Source organism: Anabrus simplex, chromosome 3 (genome assembly GCF_040414725.1).
Source record: "Anabrus simplex isolate iqAnaSimp1 chromosome 3, ASM4041472v1, whole genome shotgun sequence".
Classification (NCBI taxonomy): domain Eukaryota; kingdom Metazoa; phylum Arthropoda; class Insecta; order Orthoptera; family Tettigoniidae; genus Anabrus; species Anabrus simplex.
Window position 1 is genome coordinate 283659021 of NC_090267.1, and position 13655 is coordinate 283672675.

At 37.6% G+C, this 13655-nt stretch overlaps 1 protein-coding gene across 3 annotated transcripts in view; it reads right to left on the reverse strand.

Moving 5' to 3' along the window:
- Positions 1-3733: 3733 nt before the first annotated feature.
- aft (adrift) overlaps positions 3734-13655 on the reverse strand; it is a 436902-nt gene continuing 426980 nt past the window's right edge. For all 3 annotated transcript variants that reach the window (XM_067143070.2, XM_067143068.2, XM_067143069.2), the window contains one exon: positions 3734-4177. In XM_067143070.2, coding sequence (XP_066999171.2) covers positions 4005-4177 — 173 coding nt within the window. In that variant the 3' untranslated portion in view covers positions 3734-4004. The remainder of the gene's footprint in view (positions 4178-13655) is intronic.

Sequence of the window (13655 nt, forward strand, 5' to 3'; positions counted from 1 at the left end):
AATAATGTATTTTTTTGCCACCGAGGTAGACACCTCATTTGCAAATAAAGAGATTTTGATTTTTTTGAGTTGATCTGTTTCTACAACAACATCGCGTTCTGCACAAGAATTTGTTGGTTACATGATCGCGCGCCACTCTCCTAAACTATTTTTATGGCAATGTTTTGGGGCTTGGGCATTTCATTACAGGATGTGTTCGCGGTATGAAAACTCTCAAAACTCGCCAGTAAACTGTAGAATAACAATATCGACTGAAAATCGTTGCTTATCGGCACTTCCCTACCACTCAGTCAGTCAACAGCATCGAAGAATCTTCGCAGATGATCACAAATGTCGTCGCCCTTGCTCATGCATTGTAACAACATTTATTTCGGCATGTTAGCTTTTCTTGCAGGGCCTTTTGTTCTGCTATACGTTTTTCAAATTTTGCCAGAGTTCTCTTGACATCGCACAACCCCTGTTTCAACTCTGTTGAAGGGGTTCCCAGATGTATGTTTTACATGGCCTATTTCCTAATTCCCATGCCGTCGCTGCAGCTGCGTTCTCTGCATTTGCCTCGGGCTTAACTTTTGCACCACTTACGTAGTTCGACATATCATTTTTTGAGTAATGCTTTGATTGACTTTTGAATATATTTCGATGCGCATTATCGCAGACGATGCCTTTTCTTGATCTTTCTCGCCATGTTATGGATTGTTCCAGATAACATAACCATATTTAAGCATCTTTCTGTAACTTCACTTTCTCAGGCATGGCTCTGGACCCATAAACCAATTACCAAAGCTGTGAATTACGAAATGAAATACAATGCCCGTTACTTTCGAGTACAGTTTACTGAATACGAAGATGAACAAGTTTTATACAATTAATCCGTCTGAACAATTTGAGAAACTGACGCGAACTGAAGTGCACAAAAGAAGACGGCTTGTAACCAAAGAGAAAACACCATTCTCCTAAGAATCGGCACGATTTTTATCATATTTAACAGTTCCACTTTAGAATAAAAGTAATATAAGATTAGCACTGGTTCCGTGGGTGAGGTAAATAATAGAGATTGTCTCTCTAACTCACCATATTATGGAGTTCAAAACTGAAGTTCCCAGTTGTATTGGGAAATCAACTGCTGAGGAGTACCCTCCAACCACACCGATGATGAGATAAACTTACAGAACAACGTGACGGTAGACTAGTGCAGCCATAGCATGTTCAGTCTGCGATTCACCTGGACGAGTGCTGGTCATATAGCAAGTTGCATGGGGATGCGGCGAAGAAACCTTACAAGGCAGGATACAATCCTTACAGTATAGGGTGTATAAAAAATCAATACTCAAACTTGTTAGGATGATAAATCAGACAAAAACAGATATTTTTCAATATGTAATATTGATGGTTCAGAAGGTTGAGTCATAATTAATTCATACCCTTACAGTTTTGTCAGTCAATAATTTGTTTCAGACCCATGATTATTTACAAAATATGTTTGTTTTCATCTCTTATGTCATCCCTAGATCCATGATCATTTAAAAAAAATTATTGGTTTCCATCTTTTCTATCATTCCAAGAAGTTGGAGTATCGAATTTTTAAACACCCCGTATGTATGTACGTAGCTCAGTGCAATGTCTTTCCAAGGTTCCTTCAACAGCCTGCCAGTTAGCCTACTTCTTTCTCCCTATGCAATAATATTTAAATTATTCTTGTATTTTCACGAACGAAAATTTCTCAACCGTTTATGCAAATTGCATACTGAAAACAGTATTGTAATGATGAGGTCGAAGATCTGGAGACTGGCTGGAGGCGACAAGATGGACATGGTTAGTGGTGAAAAAAACAATGGCCCAGGGAATTGTTAAGGCACGCGATAAAGTAAGGTGGATGAACTCCTTCGTAGGTGATGGAAGCAGGCTAATAATGAAGAGGCCTCAAAATAATTTGGAAGCGGAGACTGTAAGATACTTTATCAAGAATCTTCTGCCGGCCTATAAAAGAGTGAAGCTGAGGACTGGTAGTCAGTTACGAGTCAGTGTAAGGAGCGTGTAAGCAAGAAGCGAGGTGGTTTTGACCATATAAATTGTGGTCAGCTGAGTTTGCAAGTACAAACTGAGAAAGTGGAAAACTCGAAATCAAGTGCACTTGTAATAACTGTACATTAGTCAATGGTAAAACATGCTACCTCTCTGAACAGTCATTTTAGGACCCTGATAAACTGCAACAGTATTTTTATCTAAGTAATATTATTGAAGTTAATTAAAAATTTATTTGATCTTCAGTTTAGAGGCCCCTGGGTTTGGGTCGCAGCCAGGTCAGGGATTTTAACCTTCATCACTTATTTCCTCTCGGTTGAGAACTGGATGCCTGTCCTGTCTTCAACATTAGAATTCATCCCAGGTAGGGCCCTATCTTCAGGTTGCCCATGGGCATGAACTTGAAAAGCATGCACTAGGCCTCTCCAAAACCCACACACCATGTCATGCCATATTCACATAATTACAAAAACAATGGCAAAGTACCTCAATCCTCATCCTGCCTAGTAGCCTCATTTTGGTGCTGCCACCAGCTTTTGGGTTTTTACTATAACAGCATAATCTTTGGTAGTGCTATTTGAGGATCCAACAACCTTCATGTTGATGATATAACAGACAGACTGTAATATGTCTCAAACTTTTACTAGGCAAATAGGTGTTTCTATTGCTTTCTTAAATGTTGTCTGCATTCTGTCATTAATTGATCATCTTTCAGGTGGGGAAAAATACAAACATTTGATATCTCTGACAACATTTTAAAAACTGCAAATTTTTTAATACCAGCAGAATATGGTATAAACCAAGCAACAGTATCATATGTTAAAAATGAGCAATGGTTCAATATCTAAAAAGCAGTGCATGGAGTTATGCAGTAATATAGTGAAAAGAAAAAAGGACTATAACAAATCAATTAACACATTCATACAAGAACATCTTGTAACTGTCCTAGAAAACCTTATATATGCTTGCACAGAATTAATCTAGGATTCCTCAACAGATCAAATAGGTCCTAAAGGTGGAACAGGAAACATTTCTACGACCAGTAACCACTTTTCAAAACACCAGAAAATGAGAGTTGCAATGCAATGCATAATAATATGTATATTAACTTACATTATGTTTTTAAATGAATTATTCCTGAACAGAAAGAGTTGAGGAATTAAAATTAAATTCACACCGAATTATACAGTAATGTATCGTTTTCTTTTTTTCGTATCTGAAGATGACTATTCAGAAGAAATCTCCTTCTGCTCCTACTGAAAAAGAATAAAATTTGTTACATCCTGCAATATGATACAGTATTCGTTCCTCATCACCTCTCTCTCCTTTTCTAGACTCCCACTCAAGGAAATTTATTACAAATCTTGGAAGACCTTTCCTTAATTCCCAATGCATGTAGAAATATTAACAAGTGCACAGCATTTTCTCAACAGATAAAATGGCAAAATAGCAATTACTTCTCATGTTTGATGCTAATTTCTATAAATTTGATCATCATACAAAATTAGGTTTGATACTTGTATACATTTACAGTACCTAAAAAGAAGTCATAATCAACAGCAGGTGTTATCTCAATTGTTTTGTTTTGTAAAACTTGAAGTGCATCTACTGATTTTTGTACAATTTAGATGACTAAAACAAATTTTTGAACATATGTCCTCCTGAGGATCGATAGATCTCTTGTTTTGTAACGAACCAAAAATCTGAATGCTAGCATGGTAAAATATCACGTTTTATCTGAAGCTCTATGCATAGATAGTTACAAATGTGTTTTTCTCTGAATGCAATTTTTATCAATGTATGGTAAAATATGAAATCAAAAAGTCTTCTTTATAATTCATGTTATTGAATTCAAGGTTACGTTTTACGTTCCAGATACCAAAGTAAATATCAAGCATAATATCTTTTTTTTTTAAATATGTACAATAAGTTCCAAAATATGTATTTACAAATAAATATATATAAGAATATGTATAAATTAATTACTGCTTGATGTTATCAATGATATCTGAAATTTGCTCCTTGACACACAAATGATTCACCTCTGTTACACAAGTATAAAATTCACTAACTGAAACAGCAAATTCTTCAATGTCACCTTCCGATTCAGTTCTTGAGCTTGCTTTCTTTTCTTCTTTGGGATCCGGGCGCTTTCCTGTGAGGAAACAGAATTAAAATTTAATTATGTAACAAATTATAAACAACGCAATATGCTTTGGAGGAAAATTTACATACATATTGTACAAGAAATGAAGGTCCGAGATTGAGTCCCCGATGTATAAAGTTATATTCAGCGCCAAGCCCTCACACCCGGCAGCCTGCAAGCAAGCCAGCTGAGAGCGAAGTGGAGTTGTGACGTCAAGACCTGAGGAGCACGTTCAAGGCCATGTTACGTCAGCTGATAGAAAATTCTAGACATTCTCTCATCAACATCTTTGGATTGGATTAACATACAGGAAAATGAACTACATCATAGTGTAGCCCAATTTTTTGTGATCATTATCCCCAAATTTGGAAGAAATATGTCAAATATTACGGGAGCTCTTGAATAAGATAAAATAGTCTTAACTCTCTGAGATCCTGTATAAAAGGACAGGCATTTGGCTTGTTAAACCAGTCTACTTTGTGCCACAGTCGAGGCCGGTCGGTCGGCTGTTGGCCATTTTCCGCCGCCGTAATGTAAGTCTCTAGTTCGACCTCGACGAAAGTTTAAGTCCACGGTATGGAACTCTAACTCTACAACGCTTCGATCAGACTTAAGATATTTCAGCATCGTGTTGCGTGTGACAATAGGAGTTCCACTACAACACATGTACATTTCAAGTGATTAATTATCTACATGAACAGTGTAGTTCGAACTTATAATTTTTCTCACGAGTACGATTCTACTTTACCAAGTACTTGAACATAATTTGGTGTTTGAATTTCATGAGATGATAGAATTTGTATGACAGTGAAACATCAAGCTATATGTTTTCTTGATGAAGTGATTTAACATAACCCAGTATTTGAATTCTAAAAGTGATAAAACTTTTCTGACCGAGCTCGATAGCTGCAGTCTCTTAAGTGTGGCCAGTATCCAGTAATCGGGAGATAGTGGGTTCAAGCCCCACTGTTGGCAGCCCTGAAGATGGTTTTCTGTGGTTTCCCATTTTCACACCAGGCAAATGCTGGGGCTGTACCTTAATTAAGGCCACAGCAGCTTCCTTCCCACTCCTACAACTTTCCTATCCCATCGTCGCTATAAGACCTATCTGTGTCGGCGCGATGCAAAGAAAAAAAAAAAAAACAACAAACTTTTCTGACAGTGAAATATCGACTTGTACATAATTCAGTATTTAAATTTAACAAGTATTAGAACTTTTCTGACAGTGGAACATCAAACTGTACATTTAAATTTACCCCAAGGTGATAGAATATTTCTTCGAACTGTACGTTTACTTTACCAAGTTACTGACATAATTAACTAAGTTTAACAGTGCCAACAAACTTAGATTTTTTCCCAAGTGATCATCAGATCTTTGGTAGAACTTAGTCTCAAATCTGTGATTAAATAAACTGGTGCAGTTAACGTGCATAAGACATATATTATTTTGTAAGATAGGACTTGTGTTGAACTAAGGACAGTTCTAAAACAAACACTGCTTTCATTTCACATTATTTAATTGCGAACAGAACTAAATGTACAGAATAAGATTCTTTAGTTACAGTTTATTTCAAGGATCAATTCAGAATAGAACTGTGTGAACTTGAAAGTGATAAGTGAAATACTTTCTTTTCTGCGTTATTATTCAGCCAAAATTATTCATATTTGACTGTGATAAAAGTGACCTGTTTATTTTTTTTCTTAAGTGGCTGATACAGATTTAATCTCAATTAACATTACAAGTTTAATTTGATTTCTTATTTTATTGACTGTGTTAACTTCGAAGTCAGTGACATTATATCATAATTATCAAGTGCGATGAGACTTCAGGGATAGTCTGTCGTTACCTGTAATCTCTCTGAAATCGCTAATAATAAAAACTTTGTTTATGTAGGGATTGAATACTTTACGAGTTCATTCGAACAATGGTGCAGTGTCGTTCCCACTTCTACAAGTGCTCATCAGTTGGTACCTAGCACACCTACCAAGACGCTGGCTAGTGCATACCATGGAGGCCACTGCATACGCTAATTGTAGCCACTGGCAGTGCCAATGCACTATGAGAGACTTTGTCTCATTATCAAAAATTGATGCCTGCTTGGCCATCAGATGATATAGATGTTGATTCCCATAGGGAATCTGAAATATTTGTTCCGAATGAGTAAATTTATAATACCAATATAAATGGTCCGTTATTGGACATTATAAATTTTGCAGCTAACTCATTCCTGGTTGCCAGCGTTTCGCCCTCGTGTGCTAGGCTGGGCTCATCAGTTGGTACCTAGCACACCTACCAAGACGCTGGCTAGTGCATACCATGGAGGCCACTGCATACGCTAATTGTAGCCACTGGCAGTGCCAATGCACTATGAGAGACTTTGTCTCATTATCAAAAATTGATGCCTGCTTGGCCATCAGATGATATAGATGTTGATTCCCATAGGGAATCTGAAATATTTGTTCTGAATGAGTAAATTTATAATACCAATATAAATGGTCCGTTATTGGACATTATAAATTTTCCAGCTAACTCATTCCTAGTTGCCAGCGTTTCGCCCTCGTGTGCTAGGCTGGGCTCATCAATTGGTACCTAGCACACCTACCAAGACGCTGGCTAGCACACGAGGGCGAAACGCTGGCAACCAGGAATGAGTTAGCTGGAAAATTTATAATGTCCAATAACGGACCATTTATATTGGTATTATAAATTTACTAATTCGGAACAAATATTTCAGATTCCCTATGGGAATCAACATCTATATCATCTGATGGCCAAGCAGGCATCAAATTTGATAATAAGACAAAGTCTCTCATAGTGCATTGGCACTGCCAGTGGCTACAATTAGCGTATGCAGTGGCCTCCATGGTATGCACTAGCCAGCGTCTTGGTAGGTGTGCTAGGTACCAACTGATGAGCCCAGCCTAGCACACGAGGGCGAAACGCTGGCAACCAGGAATGAGTTAGCTGCAAAATTTATAATGTCCAATAACGGACCATTTATATTGGTATTATAAATTTACTCATTCGGAACAAATATTTCAGATTCCCTATGGGAATCAACATCTATATCATCTGATGGCCAAGCAGGCATCAATTTTTGATAATGAGACAAAGTCTCTCATAGTGCATTGGCACTGCCAGTGGCTACAATTAGCGTATGCAGTGGCCTCCATGGTATGCACTAGCCAGCGTCTTCGTAGGTGTGCTAGGTACCAACTGATGAGCCCAGCCTAGCACATGAGGGCGAAACGCTGGCAACCAGGAATGAGTTAGTTGCAAAATTTATAATGTCCAATAACGGACCATTTATATTGGTATTATAAATTTACTCATTCGGAACAAATATTTCGGATTCCCTATGGGAATCAACATCTATATCATCTGATGGCCAAGCAGGCATCAATTTTTGATAATGAGACAAAGTCTCTCACAGTGCATTGGCACTGCCAGTGGCTACAATTAGCGTATGCAGTGGCCTCCATGGTATGCACTAGCCAGCGTCTTGGTAGGTGTGCTAGGTACCAACTGATGAGCCCAGCCTAGTACACGAGGGCGAAACGCTGGCAACTAGGAATGAGTTAGCTGGAAAATTTATAATGTCCAATAACGGACCATTTATATTGGTATTATAAATTTACTCATTCGGAACAAATTTTTCAGATCCCAAATGGGAATCAACATCTATATCAACTTAAATTCGAGATATTTCAGACTTTCTTGGAAGATGGTGCAACTGTAGATGAACATTGCAAACCCGCAGTGTACGAGTTCCAGCCCAACCGAAGGAGACACATTTACTGTAACTACTGTAATGAGGTGATGTTGAATTTTGACATTTACTTTATGAATAAACTCTTCAACAAACTTAGAAAAACTCCATTATACTTTTTTTTTTTGCTACCCTCTCTTCTGTAACGATTCAGATAGAGACCGAACACTCCCTGTGTCAAGTCTCATGCATTGCTAGCCGATATAATAATATTTACTGTTACAATATATAAAATATGAGTTCTGTCTGTACATTGCTCAGAATTTAAAAAGAATTGTATTTCTAAATCAGCTGTGTCCACAGCAACAAGGAAATGGCTGAATAAAAATTGGTATCTAAAGTCGAGGAATGAGTCACTATAACCTAGGCTACAAATACATTCATTCACGCTGAGTGAAATGGTAGTTTAGGGGAAGGCCTACAATTTAATTCTCAAATATCTATGTTATTAGTAGTCCTATCGATAAATACTGGATAACAAAAATTATATAGAATTAATTTTCAGGTCATATGTCTTATACATTTGTACCGTACGGGCTATGATAACAGAGAAATTCATGAATTTCAATTTTTGTTAAGGCCATATCAACACCGAACCATGACACGCGTGCCACTAGGTGACACGCGAACACGACTTCCCTGGCACGCTGCACAACATGCTAACATATTTTAATGTTTTAACGTGTAAAAAAACAGGTCGAAAAATACCAACATAGCGTATTTTAACATTTTTGCTTTAATGTAAAGTACTGCATGATACAATTAATTATATGGTAGGCCTAATACATTTTTACCAATTTTAATAGGTTAAAACTAAAATATATAGTATTCTCAAAATTTACCTGTGTTTTTGAAAGGTAATTTTCAGTGTTTTTTGAAAAATAAAATCCTTGTAATGTTTCATGGTGATTTAAAAAAGAATTAACTGGTGGCACACTAGACAGTAAAAAGTAAGAAACAAGATCTTAATTGACACGCTACACGGAAAGGGTTTGCCATCCCTGGTCTAAGCCATAAATAATTATATTCATACTGGATGAAATGGTAGATTAGGAGAAGGTGCTTAAAATGGAATTTTTTAAATACCTATTACAAAGGGCATTAGGAAAGTTTTGCAATATGCAAAAACGGTTGGCTGGACACCCCTGTTATGGTAAGGGATGAAAAGAGGGGTGAAAACTGGTCTAGAAGACAGCACGGCGTCACCTTCACACCAGTTGTTACCAAGCAGTGGGACTGAAAGTGAGTTAAGATGTCAATGTGCTCTAAAGGTGACTATCGCGGAATTATCCGCTACAATTTTGCTAGTACCTGGAGGTAATGACTCCTGTGCTGGGGAAAGACTGTCCACATCGGGCAACAATTTTCCACTGGTACAAAGAGTTCCAAAAGGGAAATTTTGGGGTTGAAGACGATCCCTGTTCTGGGCGACCGTCTGAATCAGTGACTGAGGAAAACATTGAAGCTGTGAGGAAAATGTTGCAGCAAGAGAGACGGTTGATATATCGGCAGGTACAAGAGACTCTCCACATCCCTGCACCAGTTATTCATTCAATTCTACATGACCATCTCCATGTTAGAAAGGTTTGTTCCCTTTGGGTGCCCCATTCACTTTCAGAGGAACAAAGGGCACATTGAGTGAAATGGTGCCGAAAAATGCTAAAACAGTTTGAAAATGGGACTTCGCGTAATGCAAATAGCATCATTACAGGTGACAAAACTTGGCTTTATTATTAGGATGTCCTAACAAAATCCCAGAACAAGGTGTGGCTGTTTGAAGATGAGGGTACTCCTGTGACTGTGCGAAAGTCAAGGTCAGTGAAGAAAACGATGATTGCAGTATTCTTCACTAAACGGGGCATCCTGACTCAGATTGTGCTAGAAACACAAAGGACAGTTACTGCGAAGTGGTACAGTGAGACTTGTCTGCCTCAGGTCATCCACGCTCTCAAGCAGCTCCGTCCAATGTCACGGCTCAACACTTGGCTCTTGTATCACAAACAATGCTCCAGCACATCGTGCTAATGTAACAATGGATTTTCTTGCCAGGTCAGATTTGCTTGATCACCGTCCACATAGTCCTGATCTTGCCCCATGTGACTTCGCACTATTCCCAGAAATGAAGATGAAGCTGAAATGGAGGCGTTTTGCATCCGACGAGGAGCTTCTGGTAGCATGGGATCAATAGTGTGAAAATGTAACCGAAGAAAAGTGGCAGAGTTGGCTCAGTGACTGGTTTCGACGTATGGAGAAGTGTATTGAGTGTGGTGGAAATTATTTTGAAAAAGTCTAAAGCGTTCACTCACATTGCAAAACTTTCCTAGTGCCCTTTGTATTACGAGTCAAGGAGTAGTAATCACTTTCTCAGCTGGACCAGGAGAGAAGTGACGATCGCTACACGAGGAAGTACGAAGGAACAGAATGTGTGGCAGAAGTAGGGACGGAGGAAATTATTTAAATACCAATATACTGATATATATTGAAAACTCTTTTCGATAATCGATATATATATTATATCGATATACTGAAGTGGTATCGATGTATCACAAACGATAATAAGCATTTTTAAGTTGCCGACAAGACGAATACATTTCTATTTGTCGATATAGGTGTACTTAAAAAGAACATCCTACATAAATCAAAACATGGTGTAAGTGAGGTGACCTTAAAAAATATACAATGGAAAAATAATTAAACTCCGTATGGATTTGCTTTAGGCTATTGTTGCAGGAACATGACTCAGAGATTTTAATGTTATATAGGTTTCGATCTAGGACACAAAGATAATGTTCTCTTCTACCTAACATGTTTAAATGTAAGGAAACAAGTTTACAAAGGTGCAAGTTTTAACAAATTTCACACTTGATTTGATACATGGATGTATTTAAGAATAATTTGTCTTACAAATCGTATCACTTTCAAAAATCTCTTCAGAGGGAATGTAGAGTCCCATCTTGTTTTTACAATTAGAATGGGCTTCAACAATGTCCCCTCAGAAATTTCTGAATTTCGTTGCAATTTCCCGAGATCATCACTTGAACTTACAATGTGTTTAAACAAAGACACTAAATCCATACATTTTAAAATTACCTTTCTAATGCCTTCTGAATTTCGCAGGGAACTTTTGCACACTAGATTCAAGGTACGTGCTGCAAAACATGGTAGGCCTGTACGGTGATTTTTTCCAAATGTATTAACTACAGCTTTAACCATATTTCCACCATTGTCTGTAACGATAGCAGCTAGTTTTCTTTTGGAACCCCATAGTCATTCATAACTTCAACCAGTTTCAAGCCTATATATTCTGATGTGTGCGACTCTCTCAGCTTAGTATTTACTGAATTTAATTCCTGCTCCTTTGCAAAGTGCAGAGTCAGCCCTAAAAAACTTTTCATCTGGATGTCCTTCCATATTTCTGTTGTTAATGCAACACGATCTTAAGATGTTACTTTAATCTTAAACTTGGATGCATAAGCTTCATAATTTCTATCTATTAGCTCTTTAGTTGTAAATCTTGAATGAACTATATAATGAGAGGCAATAACTGTCATCAGCTTCTTAAATCCACTCCTCTCCACAGTGCTGGAGGGTAGGTCATCCTCAACAATAATTTTCATGATGGTTTTGATAATTTTTACATTCTTGCTCCCAGCATCAGGAATTAATATTTTGTGATCAGTACATACTGCATTAGTATTCTTAATGTAATTACTAAATTAATGACATTACCAATAAATAATAAATCCTAAGCACCTTGACTAAATACCTGTATTTTAAAAGAATTCCATTATTATATGAATTATTTTTAGACATATTACTAATACTTTTTGTAAAAACCGTTATGTCATATAAATTTACATAAATCATTAATACTTATGGTTTAATCCTTTCACCACAATAACTCTGGGACCACTATTTGATGAATGTACAGTACAATATTCTTTTGTTTTGTATTTTAGGGTCTGCTATGAACCATGTTAAGCAGCTTTCACTTCTAGTTCTTTTTTCGATCAGCCCAGTATTTCTTCATCCTTTCGGAATGGGCTTCTTTACTTTCTTGCTACCTGGTGTTGCCGATCCGCTTCCTATTGTGTGATCTTGGTTTATTATTACGATTATTATTAGTCTTTTAATTGTTATAGATATATTCTGCGATACACTGAATAAAATTTTTGGCATCAATATTTCGATAAATCAAAATGAATATATCGGTATTTCACAAAAACCGATGTATCGTTCCCATCCCTAGGCGGAAGTGAGATTAATCTTTTGTCTGTTGTTGCTGCTGTTGTTGCTGTCATGCTTTATGCCAGGGCAACGAAACTTATGTAGTCATGAATGAAAATTTGGTAATTGCTCTATGTTATTTTGATTACAATTATTAGAATTAGCATGAATATGTGTGTGTGTGTGTACGTACAGTTTTCTTGATAGGTTGTAACGAGATTTTCAAGATAAGGTCCCTTAGAGATTGCTACGGAAAGGAAATTGACGGTACGGTACCTACAAATGTAACAACTGGCGTCAGAAGTGTGATAGCCTTTGGTCAATTCGTGACCATTAAAAAGATGGTAGGATATAAGGAAGACAATAAAAGGAATGATGGCTTTCAAGAAAATTAGTTTGCACGATTTAAAAGTTGCCGATCTGAAGTGCAACCTGAAAAAACGTGATGAGGATATTTTCGGAACCAAGGCTGTGTTACAGTCACGACTTTGGGCAGCAATAGAAGCAGAATATAAGGACTCGGATAAAGGCATTTTTGAAATTCAGGGTGATGCTAACAGCTTTGCACAAATGTTAGAAGAGAAGTTCATAGAAAGTTCTAAATGACAAGCCAAAAAATTTAGTTGTTCTCAGGAACAAGCTGAAAATTACAGATTGTTAGAAAAGAAGATGATAGAAATTGATCAAGGATTTAAATGAATAGAAACTGATGTAGAGCGTAAAATAAGGGTTATAGAGGACCGATTTGCATCATTGAAAAAGGAATAAGACTGGACAGGCCTCCTACTGAATTGAGAACAAAATCAGAGAATGTTGCAGGGACCGTGCGTGTGAAACCACCACCTTATGATGGCAAAACTCCGTGGTCTACGTATCGAAGACAATTTGAGGCCGGAGCCACTGCCAATGGGTGAACTAGAGAAGAAAAGAGGTGCTGCCTTGGTTAATGTGCTGTGAGGCAATGCCTCGGATATACTCCAAGCGATTTCAGACAGTGAGCAAACTAATTACAATTCTTTGGTGGTAAAGAGATATGGTGATAGACACTTTCAACAAGTTTACCTGTCAACTTTGTAGCAGACGCCAGAAACGTCGCGAGACAGTACAAAAATTTGAGGCAGACATCGCGCGTCTTACTCGTATGGCTTATCCTTCAGCTCCAAACTATTTCATAGAACAGCTATCTGTAGAGTCTTTTGTGAGGGGTATATCCGACCCAGAATTGCATCGAGCTCTTCGTCTGGCGCACCCGAATACCTTAGATGATGTGTCAGCTCGTGCATTATAATTCGAAATTGCTACACAGACATCGAATCTACAGGCGCAGCTTCGATGGCTGCATAAAGAGGAGCCTCTAGACAAAAGGGTAGAGAGGACTGTTTTGAAAACCGTGTCCAACAAGGATGGACAACCTCGAAGGCGGGAGATTCGTTGTTGGAATTGTGGTGAGCTTGGACTTATCAGAAGCCACTGCCATAAAGACTCAAAGT